Here is a 21123-nt window from a genome sequence, read left to right on the forward strand (position 1 = left end):
TCTGAAGGTTGATCTAGGATATATCAAAGGAATTGGTGGGCATTTAATATTGTGGTAATATTTCAGAAATATTGTAAACATATTGTTTGATTAAGTATTCTTAATGCACAGAGAGATCATTAAGTTTGTGGAATCTTCAAGGAAAGCATTCAAAAACAGATCCTAACTGAAGCACAACTTACATTTAGAAGAGCAGTTGAAATAGCTGTATCAATGGAAACAGCAGAGAGAAACACAATTGAGTTGCAGTCAGGAATGAAAGTGAGCATGAACAAAATTGTGACAACTAAACAGAAGCATAGCCAAACTAATTGTGTTACCATTATGGCAGGGTCTCACACACTGCACACCAGATCAGTGCAGGTTCAAAGGTGAAACTTACAGAAAATGCAACAAAATAAGACACATATAGAGAGAATGTCAGGCAGAAACTAAATAGACTGCACGGGGAATAAAAAAGATAAAAAGTCAAGTTACAGTTTCAAAAAGAGCACTTATCTGCATGCTGTTGCTCACAAGTCTGATAATGATGAAAGTGATATAGTAGTCTTGTGATTTACAATGTGAAAGATAACAATAGACAAGCAATATGGCTTACAACAGAAGTAAACAACAAATTCATTAAAATAGAATTGGACACTGGCTTGGCTGTTTTAGTCATTCCACAAAATGTGTTTAAATGGCATTTCAAACACACTAAACTGAAGCCTCCAGATATCCAACTAAGATCTAATACCGGAGAAAAGATAACTCCTGTGGGAATTACATTCGTAACTGTGAAATACAACAACCAACAAGCCATGTTGGCCTTGAATATGGTCAAAATAAAAGGGCTACCATTGTGGAGTTGTGATTGGCTGAGACAACTACAACATGATTGGAGGTCCCTTCATAATTTGCGTGCTCCTTCCCTTGCAATACAGTCAACTGAAAATGAATTAAGAAAGGTATTGGATGATGCTACATTGCCCACATGTAAAACTGTGCCCTCTCATGTTAACTATTTCAGCCCTGGGATAAAGCCTCAACTATCCACACAATTAATGCCTCTCATCATCTTATACACCTCTATCAGGTCTCCTCTCATCCTTCGTCACTCCAAGGAGAAAAGGCCAAGTTCACTCAACCTATTCTCACAAGGCATGCTCCTCAATCCAGGCAACATCCTTGTAAATTTCCTCTGCACCCTTTCTATAGTTTCCACATTCTTCCTGTAGTGAGGTGACCAGAACTGAGCACAGTACTCCAAGTGGGATCTGACCAGGGTCTTATATAGCTGCAACATTACCTCTCGGGTCTTAAACCCAATCCCACAGTTGATGAAGCCTTCTTAACCACAGAGTCAACCTGCGCAGCAGCTTTGAGTGTCCTATGGACTCAGACCCCAAAATCCCTCTGATCCTCCACACTGCCAACAGTCTTACCATTAATATTATATTCTGCCATCATATTTTATTTGATCTACCAGAATGAACCACCTCACACCTACCTGGGTTGAACTCCATCTGCCACTTCTCAGCCTAGTTTTGCATCCTATCAATGTCCTGCTGTGACCTCTGACAACCCTCTACACTATCCACAACACCTCCAACCTTTGTGTCATCAGCAAATTTACTAACCCATCCCTCCATTTCCTCATCCAGGTCACTTATAAAAATCACAAAGAGAAGGGTCCCACAACAGATCCCTGAGGCACACCACTGGTCACTGACCTCCATGCAGAATATGACCCGTCTACAACCACTCTTTGCCTTCTGTGGGCAAGCTAATTCTGAATCCACAAAGCAAGGTCCCCTTAGATCCCATGCCTCCTTACTTTCTCAATAAGCCAAGCATGGGGTACCTTATCAAATGCCTTGCTGAAATCCATATACACTGCATCTACTGCTCTTCCTTCATCAATGTGTTTAGTCACATCCTCAAAACATTCAATCAGGCTCATAAGGCATGACCTGCCTTTGACAAAGCCATGCTGACTATTCCTAATCATATTATGCCTCTCCAAATGTTCATAAATCCTGCCTCTCAGGATCTTCTCCATCAAATTAACCACTTAAGTAAGACTCACTGGTCTATATTTTCCTGGACTACCTCTACTCCCTTTCTTGAATAAGTGAACAACATCTGCAATCCTCCAATCCTCTGAACCTCTCCTGCCCCCATTGATGATGCAAAGATCTTTGCCAGAGGCTCAGCAATCTCCTCCCTCACCTCCAATGGTAGCCTGGAGTATATCTTATCCAGTCCTGGTGACTCATCCAACTTGATGCTTTCCAAAAGCTCCAGCACATCCTCTTTCTTAATGTCTATATGTTCAAGCTTTTCAGTCCACAATGTGTGTAAGGCCAAAAGAAAGTGAACGGAGATATGAAACGGTGGGCTCATAAGATGATTTTGTGGATGAGGAAATTAAGAAATCAGATTGTAAAGGGAGCAACAGAAGGATTAATAAGAGAATTAAGTGCACCTCCCCAAGTTCAAGGTGCACAAACTAGAAAGAAGAAAAAGGAAAAGAAAGGTGAATATGACATAAGTGCTATGGAAATGGAAGAGGGTAAACAAGACCTAATTTCTCAAGAAATTAGCAAATTCAGAGATACTCACAAGAAATTGGAAGAAGAAGAAGGAAGGCAAGAAAATGAAAGACGAGTTGAAAAGGAGAGAAGCACGGATTGAAGTAGATCCAGAGGCAGAAGATGAGGAAAGAAGAAAAAAGGTTTCCAGAAGTGTCAGAGCCACTTCCTTCAGTCCCAGAGTCATCTCCTACAACCACCTCGGAGGAGGCCCCTGAACCTAAGATCGTTTCACTACCACAAGTCTCCTGCCAAGCAGAGTGACTCCCATTGTTGGGAAATAAGTTATCTGAGGAGGTAGAAATCCTCCACAGTGATTAAATCTTTAGTTTGCATGGGACAATTTAAAACTCACCATGCTGTGGATGTCTGTATAGTAATTGTATTATATAGTATACAGTATATACTATGTATACAGTAGTTGAGATGCATTCTATATTGAGTTGGAGTTTATAGCTAAGCAAGGAGGAGTATTGTGTATTTAACATTCAGTAGTTTTTGAGTAATATTGTAAGTACATTGTTTGACTAAGCATTCTTGTCATTTAGTCAATTCATTACAGGTTCTATGTAAAAATAAGTGAATTGTAAGCATCATGACACTACCATGCAGGACTCACTTTAAGTAAAAATGAAATACACACTTATCTCCCAGCTCCTTGTTTTGCTTTGAATTAATATTAATGCTTTGAAGTACAAAACATAACAAGAATGATCTAAATAAACCACAGGTACTTTAAATTAAATTCTGGAATAAATCATGTGCATTGTTTTAAGCTACTGAGAAGGAATTTGGAACCCACATCATAAAGTACCTCCACATACAACCCAGCAATTTATATGCTGAGGTAAAATGTTCTTTAAGATAATTTGAAATCTTACATCAAACTGCCATCAGTTTGAATCACTGATTTGCAGGGGACACATTCCACATAATGAGAAAAATATAACAGAATGAGGTACTGCACTCATTACAGTTAATGGCTGGGCTCTGACTGCCTGGACTGCTGCTGGGAATCAAAATAAATCCTATTTCAGTCAACATTTGTGGCTGGAAGTGCACTAAAATTTCACTGATGCCCACAAAGGCACACAAACTAGTTAAAGTAACATTAGGTCCACATGCATTTTGTTCATGAAAAGAAATGTGCTCTATTAAACAAACTAGTGCAGAGCTCTAAAGATCAGTTTGGTCTGCAGCCAAGGGAGAGATACAAACAAGTAAGTGTGGGGGAGGTGAAAAGCAGTGGATGGAGAAAGTTGCTGTGCATTGGAGGAGCAAGATTCAAAGTAGGAGTTTCGGTTTGGGTGAAAGTTGCAGTAATTTGTCACAGGCAGGAACTAGGGTATTTAGTGCAGCTGCATGTCAGGAATAGATTTGTTAGAGTTGGAACATTTTAATTGTTGGGTGGAGGTAGAAGTTGACTATTTGTGGAACTGTGATCAATGGTCAGGCTAAAGGAATTCGTCCTCATTTCTCTTCTGAAGGGACGACTTTGTATTCTGAGGCCGTGCTCTCTGGTCCTAGACCCCTCTACTGTAGGAAGTATCCTCGCCACATCCACCCTATCTAGGTGATGCACCATCAATAACTCACTCTGAGATGTAAAGGCAAGATATCGGCTTTTATTGACTGGAAGAAGGAACAAGCAGTGAGTGACCACCGTACTCCATCCTGGAGACTGAGAGGCCGGGCTCAGGCCTTGATCGCCTTTATACCGGGGTCTGTGGGAGGAGCCACAGGAGCAGTCAGCTGGAGGCGTGTCCAGACAGGTATATGTAGTTCACCACACTAGGTTATTCATTATTCAATACATTTCAATGAGATCTCCCCTCATTCTTCTAAACTCCTCCCAGTGCAGGCCCAGAGGCATCAAACATTCCTGATACATTAATCCTTTCATTTCTAGGATCATTCTCATGAACCTCCTCTAGACTCCATTCAATTGCAACACATACTTTCTTAAACAAGGTGCCCAAAACTGCTCACCATATCCCAAGTGCTGTCTGTCCAGTGCATTACATCTTTGCTTTTATGTTCTAGTCCTCTTGAAATGAATGCTAACATTGCATTTGGATTCCTTAGTACCAACTCAACCTGCAAGTTAACCTCTAGGGAATCCTACTCTAGGACTCAGAAGTTTATTTGCATGACTGATTTCTGAACTTGCTCCCCATTTGGAAAATAGTCTGCACGTTTATTCCTCCCATCTACAACAAGTAGAGTGCCTTAGACTTTTGCACAGTCAGTACTGCATTTGTTAACATGGAGATGATAGCATGTTTGTAGATCTGGCAGGAGCAAAGAATGTTGGGAGTGGTGAATGTGGAGCACTGTGGGAGAGGCGTGCCGGGGCGGAGAGTGGCATAGGTACAGACACACCAAGCCCAGGAACACCAGGCAAGGTTATTTGATTCCAAACAATCGGTTTATTGAACATTGTAGAATGTCTTCTGGAGCTCCCACTCCCTCCCCTCTCCTTCCCTTTTTCCCTAACCATAATTTTCCTCTCTCAGCCCACAATTGAGAACTATATCAGAATTGGGTTTATGTTGATGGTCTTTTGCTGCTGTAGCCACTTCAAGGTTCAACATCTTGCACGTCAGTTGGGTGCATTTCTGTACACCACTCTTGTAACACGTGGTTATTTGAATTACTGTCGCCTTCCTGTCAGCCTTAACAAGTCTGGCCATTTTCCTCTAACTTTTCTCATTAACAAGGCATTTTTGCTCATAGAACTGACCATGTTTGCATGCTTTTATGCAGAGTTGCTGCCACACGATTGGCTGATTAGGTACTTGCATTAAAAGCAGGTACACTGGATTATAAATCAAGGTAAATGTATCCTGGTGGCCACAGTGTATATGTAATTTTTTTTCATCCTTTTTCATATTATTGGCTAACTTAGCTTCATATTCCATCTTTTTTTGCATTTTTAGTTGGTTGCCTTCTGTTGGTTTTTAAAAGCTTCCCACTATTACATGCCCTCTTTTTTTGGTTTTCGACTTCACTTGTCAACCATGGTTTCCTCATGCTCCTTTTAGAATACTTCTTTGGAATAAATCTATCCTGTGCCTTCTGAATTGCTCTTAGAAACTCTGGCTATTACTGCTCTACCGTCATCCTGCTGGTGTCTCCTACTAATGCACACAATAATGCACTCAACAGGACTGAACACAATACTCCAAATTTGGCCTCATCAATGCCTTATAGAATTTCAACATATAACATCCCAGTTCCTGTACTCAATGCTTTTATTTATAAAGGCCAATATTCCAGAACCTCTCTTTACCTGGCTGTCTGTGATACCGCTTTCCGGTGCCTTTGTTCTACTGCACACCTATCATTCACTGAACAAGTCGACCCAAAGTGCAACACCTCACACTAGTTCCATCTGCCATTGTTCAGTCAGATCACTTCGCAAGCTTTGATGTAGCCTTTGTCACTGTTAACTGTACCCCAGATCTTGGTATAATCTGCAAATTTGCTGATCCAGTTGACCATATTATCATCCAAGTCATTAATATAGATGATAAAGGATATGAAAATTATGAATTTTGTGATCATGAAGGGTGTGAGCTCTGCTTTTTATTGATAGTATTTTTCTTCATGAAAACTGGATAATATACTGTACAAAAACAGTACTGCATATTTAGTTTTCATCAAGTAACCTTGAAAATGTTCTGATGAATACTATCAATGAAAAGCAGATCTTTTTAATGAAAATTTAACCTTAAATATCAGCTTGGTTTCTTGCTCCACAGAGCTCTGAGTATTTCCAGCATTTTCTGTCTTTTTGTCTGTTTTTTATTGTCAATACCACCACTTACAATTGTAACCTTGCTTTTCTATAAAGAAACAAGTAATACTTTCGGTTTTGAATTGATTTTCAATAATGTGGAGATTTCTTTGTCTTTCAGCCTGGGAATATCACATGAAATTTCACACCTTGAGTTTACAATTCAATACAAGGTCATTATTCCTAATACATATGAATCCTAAATGAGTACATACATTTCAATTTTAAGATGTGCGCTCTAAATTGTATTAGTCAAGTAAAGACACTGCAGTGCATTGGGTGTGACTTGTATTGCTGTAGTCTACAGAATGTTGTATCTTTGAAGAATTATGTTGATTATGTTGGCTGTTGCAGGATTATATTCCATTGTAAGTGTGTAGTATACCTAGTTTTGGTTATAGAAATTTCTGTTCCAAGTACAGTTTTAGGCAGTGGACTAATACCTGATGGATTATAATGCCATAAAAACTTCCAAAATCAGCCTGCAGAAACTATTGTCGCATTGTTAGTTCATCTAAATTGTGAGTTTGTTCAGCATGTTACACTACAAAGACAGACTACAGGTAATACAGAAAGAACTGGAAACATAGAAAACCCATAGCACAATACAGGCCCTTCAGCCCACAAAGGTGTGACGAACATGTCCTTACCTTAGAAATTACCTAGGCTTACCCATAGTCCTCCATTTTTCTAAACTCCTTGTACTGATCCAGGAGTTTCTTAAAAGACCCTATCGTTTCTGCCTCCACCATTGTTGCTGGCAATCCATTCCACAGACTCACCACTCTCTGCATAAAAAACTTACCCTTGACATCTCCTCTGTACCTGCTTCCAAGCGTCTTAAAACTGTGCCCTCTTGTACTAGCCATTTCAGCCCTGGGAAAAAGCCTCTGACTATCCGCATGATCAATGCCTCTCATCATCTTGTATACCTCTATCAGGTCACCTCTCATCCTCCGTCACTCCAAGGAGAAAAGGCCGAGTTCACTCAACCTATTCTCATAAGACATGCTCCCCAATCCAGCCAACATCCTCGTAAATCTCCCTGTACCCTTTCTATGGTTTCCATGTCCTTCCTATAGTGAGGCGACCAGAACTGAGCAGGGTACTCCAAGTGAGGTCTCTTCATATTTCATTTTAAATTGATTTCAGTTAAATTACAGTAGTTTCATGCAGTTAAATTTGACAATTTCTATAATAGTTATGTTTATGATTAGCTTGAACATTTACTATTGAAGTATTTACATTTAATTTCACTGCTGCATTTGAGAACTGCTATTTCTGACTAATCCAAATTATATTTGGATAAAGAGTAATCAGAAATTGCTGTTCCGTGGAAAAATCGTAATTGCTTTTTCATGAAATAAAGAAGAAAGATGGGGAATTTCTATTTCTTTCCTACTGTCACGAGGCAAAAGTGTTCTGTTCTTAATTCATTCTCTTGAAGAAGCCTGGACTGCTTCAGAGCTCAAAATTGTATGAAAATAAAACACTGATTTTTATATAAGAATGTAAGGATTTTTTTTCATTGAGAATGGTTATTTTTTGTGAATATATGGATTTGTGAGTGGATGGTCTTCTCTCTCAAATGTGAGCTTTTTTGAAGGAGTGACAAAGATGACCGATGAAGGTTGGGCAACAGATATTGAAGACATGAGGTGCATTTGACAGGGTCCATCATGGTAGGCAGTTTGAAAAATCAAGTTATCAAGTTACATAGTTCATGGAAAATTGATAACTTGGATATAAAATTGTCTTGTTCATAGAAGACAGTAAGGAGAGAGAAAACGAGAGAGTGAGAGAAAGAGAGAAATGATAGAAGCAGCTGGAAATTCCAGATGGTTACAAGAAACCTTCAAGTACTTTGGTAATTTTCCAAGAAAATAGCACAATTATCAGTTTTCTGACCAATATTTCACCCTTATTAATATTTATAATGCAATATCTGGTCATTATCTTGTTGCTTGTGTTGCTAGGTGAAAAATCATTTTTCATTGATTTCCTATTTATAAATGACCACATTTAACAAAAAATATTTCACGAGCTGGAAAGTTCTTTGGAATGTTCTGATATCTGGAAGATATAAAGACCTCTGCTCACACCCATCCCCTGCCTTATGCTGCAATCATTACAAGGAACCAAACAGCATTTATTCTACTATGTCCACATGGACTAATTTTTAGAATACAGATAGAAGTGCTTAATTTGGTTTCAGAAAATGAAATGTGGCAAATATATTATGTGAGACAAAAACAATTATCATATAGTAACTCTGACATAATTAGATTCAATTTAAGAATAAAAATTTCTCAATTACTTGCAGTTTTTCTTCTACTTACTCTACTTCCCTCCTTCCTACTCTCTTCGTCTCATCTGAATTCGCCCATCACCCACCAGTTGTGCTCCTCCCTCTCCCTGCATCCTTTTATCTGGTTTCTGCTCTCTTTCTTTTCAGACCCAATGAAGAGTCAAAATGTTGAAGGTTCATTTCTCTCTATGGATGCTGCCTGACCTGTTAAATTCCTCAAGCATTTTGTGTGTGTTGCATAAAACATAAGCCTGGATATTGTTAAAGATCATCAGGATAGAGCATCCAACAAAACAAAAAAAAATGAAAGTCTTGCTAACAACAGGGAATACTCTTTCCCATTGTCAAACATTTTGCCAGCTAGAATCATATCTGGCCAAACTACAGAAAAGAAGACTTCACTGACATGAAAAGCACAAACCAACCTAAAGGCAAATACAGCAGGAACATTTAAAAAGCTCTTAGATAGGCACAGGTATAGCAGAAAAGTGGAAGGCTATATAGACGGGAAGGTTAGGTTTATCGCAGAGTAGGGTAAAAGGTTGGCACTACATCACAGGCAGCAGATTATGAATGCTCTCCCACTTCTTTTCAGATACCACCACTGATACTGGAAGCAGACTTGACTCTGTTCTCTGCAAGGAAGCTCCAGAAATCCTAGAGTCATTTCAAAACATCGTGAGTTTTCCTTTTTTAAAAGAGATTTTTGCATACAAGGTATTGGTGTTTGTTGAAAAAAAGGACTGGAAAATCAACTTTTAAGCAAACTAATCAATAGTCTAAAATTCATATTTCTATTAATGTTTAGAGAGCAAAATAAATCTTGAATATTATTAACTGATCTGCAGCAACTTCCTGACAACTTTGGACAATAGCAGTGAGAATATATTTATGTTTTATGACTATAAAATGCCAGGTATGATAATCACAGAGAATCCATCCTGCAACATTATGGTAGCAAACTTATAATATACAATCTCTTAATATGCGTAAAGATGGAAAATCACCAAACCAAGATCATGTTTTCATTGCATCACAGTTCTGCAATGCCCTTCCACCAAAGATGTACAATGCGATTTATCCTTTTATAAAATTTGGTTTATACATCAGCAGCAGGCATGGCTACTTACCATTAGCATTTCACTTGTGAGAGAGTTCACCAGATCTGAGACTGAGGAGCGGGGTTCTGTTTTTCTGTCTGAGTCATCCTGAGGGACCTGCCCTTGCACAGGAGTTGTATTTACTGGCTTATTTCCTGTGGGCAACCTGCAAATGGAGATAGTAGTCAACAATCTGACAGCAGGCCTCATAAAACCAGGGTGCTATTTTCGGCTGCTCCATTAGTAAAGGAGTCTTTATCTCATTTCTTTTCCTGAACTAACAAAGCTTTGACATCTGCAAGAGATCACAAGAACCCTGTACTTAGTAAGCTCAACTTTCTCAAAATAGTCCACGTGGCTTATTCAACTGAACATTAATGCACATGTTAGCACTTAATGATGATGAATAATTGGACACTCTGTTGTATTACTTTGCAAACAACAGGGAAATATGAAGAACAAGAGGAATATGGTAAACAGATCAATGGGGGATATTTTTGTTACGATGTGCTTTCTAGTGAGTTACACATATAACCTACAACTATACAAATGGTAAGTTTGGGGTTTGACTGGTGCTAGTAATGGTTGATGACAATAGTCTTGAGATGGATATCACACATCATAGTCCACGGACTGAAATTTATAAAGAGAACATCACACATGCACAATTATTCTCCTGAATCCTTTAGCCTTCCAATGTGTCCCATGTTATTGAAATAGATGCCTCGTCCATGCTAATTTCCAAAGATTAATTTTCCTGCCATTTATTAACGGAGAGATTTGGAAAGTCCGATTTGCAAGAGTTTCCATGGAATCTGCATTCCAACTTACCTACAGTAGTCTGTCCCTCTATGATCAACTTGGAAGACTTTGCACCATTCTTGGTAAACAGTTTTGGTTAACACAAAACTTTACCAAAGCTAAGCACTGTGACAGCAAATTCCCAGCAGTAACCTGTATACTGCTTTGAATACTGTCGGGGGGAGGGCAATGACAATGACATAGCGGGGAAAGCAACGGAAGGCAGTAGTGATAGAGGATTCAATAGTTAGGGGAACAGACAGGAGATTGGGTGGATGTGAAAGAGACTCCTGGCTGGTAAGTTGCCTCCCAGGTGCTGGAATCAGGAATACTTCAGACTGAGTCCACAGCATTCTTAAGGAGAGGAAGGGTAAGCAGGCAGAAATTGTGGTGCATATTGCTATCAACAACACAGCTAGAAAAATGGATAAGGTCATGAAGGGAGAATATAGGAAGCTAGGTTGGAGACAGGACCTCAAGGATGGTCATCTCTGGATTGCTGCCTGTGCTATGCACCAGTGAGGGTAAGTATAGGACAATTTGGCAGATGAAAGTGCAGGGCAGGATTTCGGATTTGCAGATCTCTGGGATCTCCTTTGAGAAGGTATGACTTGTACAAAAGGAACTTGAAGGGGGCCAATATATTAGTGGGCAGGTTTGCTTGAGCTGTTAGGGTTTAAATTAGTTTGGTAGGGTGATGGAAACCAGAATGAAGATGGGACAGTTGTCGTAAAGGTAGATGTAGTCTGTTGAAAGACTGAGAGGAAGGATAGGCATAATTGCAATTAGTTGGATGGGTTGAAATATGGTTATTTTGATGTGAGAATTATCCAGAACAAGGGCGATGAACTTAGAGCATGGATCAGTACGTGGAAATATGATAAACTCAAAAGATTTTGCAGATGTTGGAAATCCAGAGGAACAAACACAAAATGCTGGGGTTGCTCAGCAGGTCAGGCAGTATCCATGGAAATGAATAAACAGTCGACATTTCAGACCGTGACGCTTCATCAGGACTGGAAAGGAAGTGGGAAGAAACCAGAATAAGAAAGTAATGGGGAAGAGAAGAAGTACAAACTGGAAGGTGATAGGTGAAGCCAGGTTAGTGGAGGATGGGGAATGAAGTGAGAAGCCGGGAGGTGATAGGAGAGTGGACCAATCAGAGAACGGGAGGGAGGAGGGGCAGTAGAATGAGGTGATTAAGCAGGTGAGGAGAAGAGAAGAGGTAAGAGGGAAGCCAGAGTAATGGAAGAAGAGGAAATGGGGAGGGGGAAAATTACTAGAAGTTAGAGAAAACGATGTTCAGGCCATCAGGATGCAGACTAACCAGATGGATTATGAAGCATTGTTCCTCCAACCTCAAAAATGTCCTCATTAGAGTGGGTGGAGGTAAGAAACAGGATAGGAGGAGTCACCCTTTTAGGAGCATTCTATAGACACCCCCTCCCCTGCACCCCTATAGCAGCAGAGACAATGAGGTCCATTTCAGAAGGCAGTTTTTGGATATATACAAAAACAACAGGATTGTTGGGGGTGACTTCAACTTTTCAATATTGTTTGGCACCCTCTCAGTGGGGCAGAATTTGTTAGGTGTGTCCAGGAAGAATTCCTGACACAGTATATAGATAGGCCGACTAGAGGAGAGGCCAAACTGGTACTAGGCACTGAAAAAGGTCAGGTGTTAGATCTCTCAGTGGGAGAGCATTTCGGAGACAGTGATCACAACTCCCTGACCTTTATCATAGCCTTGGAAAAGAGCAGACTAAATGAGAAAACATTTAATTAGGAGAGGTGTAGTTATGATATTAGGCAGAAACTTGGGAGCATAAATTGGGAACAGATGCAGTTGGGAAAATTCACAACAGAAATATGCAGGTTGTTTAGGGATCACTTGCATGACATTTTGGATAGATTTTTCCCACTGAGGTAGGGAAAGAATGGTAGATTGAAGGAACCATCATTGACAAGAAATATGAACATTTAGTCAAGTCGAAGAAAGAAACCCACTTTAGGCTTGGGAAAGCAGGATCAGGCAGTGCTCTTCAGAATTACAAGGTAGCAGGGAAAGAACTTCAGAATGGACTTCGGAAAGCGAGAAGGGGAAACTTGAAGGTCTTGGCATGTAAGATTAAAGAAAATGCCAAGGGTTACACACCTAGTTGAAGAACAGGAGGATGACTAGTGTGAGGTTTGGACCGATTAGGGATAAAAGAGGAAACATGTGCCTAGAGTCAAATAGGAACGGGTAGTCTTCAATGAATACTTTGCTTCAGTATTCACCATTGAGGGAGACCTTAACAAACACGAAGTCATCGTAGAACAGGTTTATATACTGGAACATGCCAGCATTTAAGAAGATTGCTGGAATTTTTGAAAAACATGAGGATATACAAGGTCCTGGGTACAGATGAGATATAACCCAGGTTGATACTGGAAGTGATGGAAGAGATTGCTGTGCCCTTGGTAATCTTTGCATCCTCACAATCCACAGGAGTCCCAGAGGATTGGAGGGTGGCAAATATTATTCATTTGTTCAAATAAGAAAATAGGGATAACTCTGGAAATTATAGACCAGTGAATCTGATGTCAGTGGTGGGCAAACTATTGGAGAGGATCTTTAGAAGCAGAATTTATCAGTATTTAGAGAAGTATAGTCTGATCAGGCACAATCAAATTGGTTTTGTGAAGGGCAGGTTGTTATTCACAAGCCTGAATGAATGCTTTGAGGTAGCGACAAAGCATATCAATGAAACCAGAGCAGTTGATGTGGTGATTTTAGTAAGATATTTGACAGGGTTCCCAATGATAGCTTATTCAGAAAGTCAGAAAGCATGGGATCCAGGGAAAATTAGCTGCACTGATTTGGAATTGGCTTGCCCACAGAAGGCATGGGGTAATAATAGACGGAGAGTATTCTGCCTAGAGGCCGGTGGCTGGTGGTGTTCTATAGGGATCTGTTCTGGGATCCCTACTCTTGGTAATTTTTATAAATGACTTGAATGAGGAAGTGGTAGGGTGGGCTAGTAAGTTTGTAGATGACAGAAGTGTTGATGGTGTCATCAGCCTTAATGCAGAAGGTTGTCAAAGGTTACAACAGGACATTGGCAGGGTGCAGATTTGGTCTGAGAAGTGGCAGACAGAGTTAAATTAAGGGTGGAATGATTCACTTTGGAAGATCGAACTTGAAGGCAGAATATAGAGCTAATGTCAGGATTCTGATCAGAGTGGATGAACAGAGGGATGTTGGGGTTCATGTCCATAGGTCTCTCTGAGTTACAGCACAAGTTTATAGGGTGATTAAGAAGGTGAATGGTGTGTTGGCCTTCGTTTGTTGCAAAATTGTGAGCTACTGTTCAAAATTCAAAAGCTGCGAGCCACTGTTGCAGCTGAATAAAACTTTGGCTAGACCACACTTGGATAACTGTATTCAGGTACAGCAAGGATGTGGAAGCTTAAGAGAGGGCGCAGAGGAGATCTGCCAAGTTGATGCCTGGATTAGAAACGTTGAGCAAGCTGGGGCTTTTCTCTTTGGACAATGAGAGGAGACTTGATAGAGGTGTACAATGTGATAACAGGCATAAATCGAGTGGACAGCCAGTGATTTCCAGGGTGGAAATAGTGGTGTAACTTTAAGGCATTGGGAGGAAATTATAAGAGTGACGGAGATATTGACAGGTGCATGGAAAGCACTGCCAGGATGGTAGCAGTTGCAGGTTCATTCGGGATATTTAAGAGACTATCCAGATTAGTGAGCAAGTCTTAACAGAAGAGACTGATTGAGCTAGGATTTTCCCCTTCAGAATGAAAGAGAATATGAGGCGATGATGGAGACGTACAAGATGATAAGAGGCATAGATCAAGCGGATAGTCAGAGACTTTTTTCCCAGTGTGGAAACGGCTAACATGAGGGGCCATCATTTTAAGTTGATTGGAGGAATGTATGGGAGGAAAGATGTCAGAGGTAAGCTTTTTTACACAGAGAGTAATGAGTCTATGGAACGCTTTGCCAAGGGTGGTGGTACAGGCTGATACTTTCAGGATATTTAAAAAGTTCTTAGATAGGCACATAGATGAAAGAAAAATGGAGGGCTATGTGGGAGGGAAAGGCTAGATTAATCTTGGAATATGTTAAAGGATTGGCAGAACAAAGGACCTGCACTGTGCTGTTCTATTTCTAACTAAAGCACTGAAAAAATCCGTGGGATTTGATGCAAATATTTGATTTAAGACCAGCTAACTTCAATATTCTATTTTCAGTAGCTGACAATTTACAATGTTTTGCTTAAACTATCAACTTTAAGTGGAATTATTTTAATCCTGCATCCATCATAGAGTTACAGAGTTGCACGACACAGAAACAGGCACTTTAGCCCTTCAAATCTAGACTGACCATTATTTATACATTAACACCAATCCTACATTAATCTATATTTTATTCTTCCCGAATCAGTAATCGATACTAGATGCTAGACTGTACCATGTGGGAAGAATGTTACAATATTATAGTTCAGGAATGAAGCAGCACTTTAACACTGGTAAAAGTTTAGATATGAATGTTTAAATAAGTAAAAATGTTGCAAGTACATTTGTTGGAAATCTATCACAAAACTAACAGTGATGTAGTGGCATATAAAATATATTAGTATTACAGCAAGGTGGTTTAGACAAGGATGATATTGCCTTTTATTAGCAGTGGCAAATGAAAAATTATTTTAGTTTGTTCTTTAATTTTTAAGTATCTGGAGATGGAGAGAATCATCCAATGGTTTATACAATCAGTAAATGACACCTGGCAGACAACGCTCATTTGAAGATTTACGGCTAATTTTAAAACATAGCAAATTCTGATTCAAAGGTGTTGCTTCACAGAAGAATAAGACAATTTGCACCGTGGTCACTATAATATTCATTTGCACAATTTTGGATTCTGAAAGTTGGACATTCTGGGGAGGGGTATATGACAGTTAAAATGTGGAGGTGTGGGGGTCTTGTAGGCACCTTTTGAAGAGAAAATGGATAAAATACAAATGCTACCAGACACTGTTTACTGCAATTAATCAGATGAATCAATTGAATCAATGTGATGCAACGTCCTAGACCTAGTCCATCATCAGTACCGCTGCCTGTGGTTCTCACTTCCTTGTACTCACCTGCTCTGGACAGGAACACACAGAAGACCTGCAGTAATGATGTATTACTGTAACTTAACAAGTCACTGAACTCAATATGAAGTTGCAACTGAACCAGCTTGTTTGCTGATGTTGTTACCTCACTCAACAAATTATCCTCTGGAGGGATTCCAGCATCAACTTTCGACCTTAAACACTGACAATTCCTTCTTCCCCTACAGTTGCTGTTTGACCTGCCGAATTTTTCCAGCAGAATATTTGTTGCTCCAGATTCCAACATCTTCAGTCTCTTGTGACTCCTTGTCATCTTATATTCAGTTTTGAAGCTTTGATAGCTTATAAAACTTGCAATCAACAAGGGCAGCCAAGCTCAGGTGATACAAAGACAGAAAGCATGCACAATGTAGGTGCCATGTTAGAATTAAACAGGTAACTAAGCATAGCAAAGTAATGATAGCTTCAACTGACTGTAGCGATTGAATAGGGGATTTAGTTATTTCTAAACACTGCCAAATTATAAAAAATAAGAATGTTTAATTGTTCCTTTAAAGTTATATAATGAAAAAAATTACAGCCTTTCTTGACTTTGATACCCCATAGACTGTTGGGATATCTATTTGTCATACTTATACACAGTTGTATATTTATTTTCATAAGAAACACTGGCACAATCTGAATGTCATATAAATTTCTACATAATCTATGGCTAGGGGTCATTGCAGAGCCTATTTTGTTTCAAGCTGGCAGTTAATGCTGTTTAGTATTTACTTTCTATCTGTCCCCCCGATCATCTGGAGTCGGGCATCTTCAGTGAATGGTTTGTTCTTTACAAGACGAATGGTTGACAGGGTTCACTCTAATCATGTATTATTCAAGGCATCGTAATTTTCACATTGTCCAGCTGAGAGGTAACATTTATTCATCAAATTCTGAGGAGTACCTAATCTCTCCATGACTCACCTGAACTATCAGAGACCATACAGTCTCACCGAGTCTTCAGCTAGCCTGCAGTCTAGATTGCATAAACTAATTGAAACTATGGCTAAAATATTAGCCTTAATATTAACAACTTCAGTCAAACACAAATACAAATAGAATAACCTTCTTCTGCATGCATTGGGGCAAATTTTCATCATTTCTTCAATTTTTCTTGTACGGTTTTTTAGATTTGACGGACTCCAAGATCCACAAGCACACTTACCAGATATTTGTGGCTGTGACTCACATTCATGCTTCTCCTGTTCTTGCAAACTCATTCTTCAATTCTTAGTTCCAGTTTGATTGTTTTAGTTCGTGTTTTTTTTCAGCTTGAATGCTCACTCTCCAATAAAACTCACTACATTGGCTAAAATTAGCTGTTCCGTTCACCCTAATTGCACTACGACAATCCACTGGATCACTTCCAGTTCAATTATACAATTTAAAGTGTTTAGGTTCTTTTTATCACCGTTCTGCTGATAACAGAAATCGCATACTTCACACACTATTGTCATCTTCCTGGATCCTAAGGGTCAGTTGCAATGATAGGTAGATCCCATGCCCTGCAATATTACAGGAAATGTGCACTGCCCAAACATCAGCTTATAGAATGGTGTAAATTAGACAACGTGATATAACACAACACATGCATCTTGGCAATATAAGCAGTTCAGGCACTTGTGTGAGGCTGCACTTGAGGTCTCTTACAAAACTTAAGATATCCAGATGACTTTCTAAATTCTGAATTGATGAGGAAGGATAATGAGGCCAGTTCCCACATGGTTTCTTGGTTGCCTTTGATATCTCTGAACCTTATATACATGCAATCTTGTGTGATGGAACCAAGAAAATGAAATAGAAATAGACCAGATATTCAAAAATATATTTGTTGTAAAATAGCTCAAGTATAAAAATAGATTAACATACCTTAATCAACTAGAGTCATCTTCTAATCATAAAAGTATGAAATTGATTCATCTGCCACATCAGACAAAACCATTGTAAGTTATTCTCCTGCACCCAATCCTTGCAAAAGTCTACCCTGGCACTTTTTGGGCAACACTGCAGCACACTGTTTCAAAAATGAGCAATGCAGTATTGGGAAAATGAGGCAGAATCCAAACAATGCCAGCTAACTTGGAAAGGCACACTGAGAACAGTACATGCAGAAGGCATATTCTTTATGCAACAGGATGATGGAGGTGCTCCAAAACAATAGGTAGTGCTTCTGTCAAGGACATTTCTACAAGGAAAAATTATGCACAAGTGTAGTGAAGGAACAGTATGCACTTTGGGGTGGGGGTGGGGGGGGGGGAGGCTGCTATGGGTAAAGTCCTTGCCTCTTCTGGCTTCCCCTGGGATCTAAAATGGATAAGATCTCTTTCCTGGAGAAAGAAACTTGGGCAATCACTCTAAAGTAAGTAGAGAATACTATGGTGGAACATTACCAAGGCTGAGAAACTGAGAGTAATCCAATCCTCTGAAGGTAAAGCAGTTCAGGCACTTGTGTGAGGCTGCATTTGAGGTCATTTAGTGAACTTAAGCTATCAGGAAGACTTTCTAAACTCTGAACTGATAAGGAAGGGTAATGAGGCCAGTTCTCACATGGTTCATTGGTTGTCTTTGATACCTCTAAACCCAGACTCATCTCCATATGATCCAGTTGAGTAAATAATGAGTTCAAAGTCAGCTAGGAGTATAGCCAAATCTTTGAGGAAACAAGGGAGGCTTGGTGTTCAGTGTAAGCAGTGAGCCTGCTGAGCACTATAGAGCTGCTTGACAATTCATGCAAGTTGCATGTTGGCCCTTTAAGCAGTGCTACTGCCAATAAACAAGAACTGCTATTTTTAGATTGCTATGGCTGAAAATTGTACTGGCAGCTAATGTTTGTGTTGCACCCTTGTTGATGTCATTGCCGGGTGAAACAATATTACTTATGCTAACAAATACCGTGTCAGAAACTCAAGGGTCACATTTCCAAATCGGATGCATACAGCTGAAATTAGAGCAAGATGCCAATTTTTCACATGCCTCATGCTATACCGCGATTGTCTTATGAATTCATCCTTGATATAAAACTCAAATAAGTTCATAGCAAGGGCTTTATATCTCATAGGATGCCTCAGCAGACTTAATTATTCTGAACTGGTCTTATTGAATAATACAAGATGATTAATTGGTCCTTTCAAAATATACAGAACATTTTTTGATTTAAAATATAAATTATGTCATAATAGCAAGGTGAAATTTATCTTTCAGACCTATTAATGCTCTCAAACATCAATCGTTTGGTGAAATTCTTCTTTTGAGTGTAGAAAAGGCAATGCCAATTGCCAGTATCTCAGGATTATTTCTACTGGGAAGTTCTATATTCCTATGATAAACAAGCTATGTTTTGCACTGTCAGAGGACCGAGGACCCTCCTCTTCAGCATAACAGTCCTCTAGTTCAGATTCTGACACTAATATATTGAAAGACATACATAAGCATACACACAAACAAACACACACTTCTATTATGCAACATGGGAATGAAAAACACAAGACACAGAGAGAATAGTCATTATTTGGATTTATCAATGTCTGCTGACTTAGAGGATGAATGACAACACACAATGAAGAGAGGAAAAAGGATACAACAGAGTCAGGCTAAAGAGAGACTGAATGCAGGAGGTGTTAACATCAAATAATTAGCAACTATTAACAGCCAATGCTGTAAAATGGATTTGATGTTTTTCCAAACGGCTCATGTTAAGGCAGTGGAAAATCTGGGTCTGAAAGTGTAGTCTGTAAGCAAAGGAAAGTGTTTTTTAAACAGTGTGTAGGGATGAGGGTCAGTGGAATAAAAGATATCAAAATAGAAACAAGCTAGAGTGAGAAAGAAACTTGCAGAATCTCAAACACTGACGAGTCACAGACATTTGCAGCCACACTGCAGCAGAAAGTACTGGAAGCCAAGGTATAGCTGACGTTTAACCATAATTAACACGGACAGCTGGAAAAAGAAGCTACAACTAAAAAAGGCGGGATTAAGAAAAAGATTTAGCTTGCACAATTTGAACAATAGCCAGACATAAAGGTTTACAGACAGCTTCAGTGATAAACAAATATCATGTTCCTGGACCTAGGACACCTGGAGGAAATGTTGCTTTTAGACACAAGATGGAGGCAGAACTCAATGTTACACTTGCCTGTTTTCAGCTGATCAAAAGAATTAAAAATCTAATAGCATCACTTAGCCTATAAGAAAGAAATCATGCAATAATAAATAAGTGGTTGAAAGTTATTTAAATAGAGGATTCCTGATCTCTTAACTTATTTTTAAATTACCACAAAAATCTGTAGGGAGCAAACAGTGTGGGTCATCAGAAATAAATTCCGTGCAGTATATGCGGTCTGTATCATTTAAAATTTGTTATAATGCCACTGTGAAGAATGGTGTCTCACAATGAGAGAGAAAAAAATAATTTCTTGTTATCTCTAAGTTACATAAAATCAATGATAAAACCAATCTCAACTCAATCAGCATTCTTATATCAAAACAGTCCAAATATTGTTAGGATGAAATCCTTGCTCTCCTGGCTATGCTCCATTACATTTGACAATTAAGTTGCAGAATGAGCCACACCTACTAGTGTATATCATACTAAAAGTATACATAAAAAAACACAATACCTATTAAAAGCCACTAAATTTCTGTATCATCAGTTAATATGGTACAAACCAAGTTACACATATCTACAGTTGCTTTATGTTCTAGATAATCAGAAACAAAAGTCTTAAGTAACACTATATAAAATTTGTATATGAAAAATATACAAATATTTATATAAATATACATACATTATACATATATATCTTAAGCACTTGGGGCATATTGCAAGCAGAATGAAGGAGAAAACAAATGGTCAAAATCATTACATGGCAATAACACATAAAGTGTTAAAATGCCTTAAAGTTTAAGGACACATGCTCCATTCTATTTGTAAATTTCATGCACCAAGATTCATGGATTTTGTGGAAGTCTACAGTGAAGGAAAGAGGCCGTATAAATATCAGCAGTGGGATTAAATATCTGTGAAGTGCAAATGTACCATACCAGAAATAATATTCTAATTGACTTTTATGAAAATTAAAGACAACAGCCAGGAATAGCTATCGAGATTCCTGGAAGTTTGGTGCCCAAAATCTTGGGACCAATGTTCTCTTTGCATGTAGTTAATACTTAATACTGTATTTAATACTCTTTGCATGTATTTAATACTTTCTGTTTGGTCTTTAAATTGTAAAAATTGTAAAAATCTTGGGTTTATGTGGAAGATAAAGTTTAAATTTGAGATCCAAGATCTGTTAATATCTTTTTCAAGATGGGTATAGATTAATGCAATTTTGCTTGCCTTTTAAAACCCCAAAGCAGCCCACATAACAGAAATGCT

The 21123-nt window shown here is 38.9% G+C and overlaps 1 protein-coding gene across 4 annotated transcripts in view; it reads right to left on the reverse strand.

The window, feature by feature from the left end:
- LOC132397220 (synaptotagmin-7-like) overlaps nt 1–21123 on the reverse strand; it is a 518616-nt gene that overhangs the window by 64231 nt on the left and 433262 nt on the right. For all 4 annotated transcript variants that reach the window (XM_059975671.1, XM_059975674.1, XM_059975673.1 and 1 more), the window contains one exon: nt 9811–9946. In XM_059975671.1, coding sequence (XP_059831654.1) covers nt 9811–9946 — 136 coding nt within the window. The remainder of the gene's footprint in view (nt 1–9810; nt 9947–21123) is intronic.

This window comes from Hypanus sabinus, chromosome 7 (genome assembly GCF_030144855.1).
Source record: "Hypanus sabinus isolate sHypSab1 chromosome 7, sHypSab1.hap1, whole genome shotgun sequence".
Taxonomy (NCBI): domain Eukaryota; kingdom Metazoa; phylum Chordata; class Chondrichthyes; order Myliobatiformes; family Dasyatidae; genus Hypanus; species Hypanus sabinus.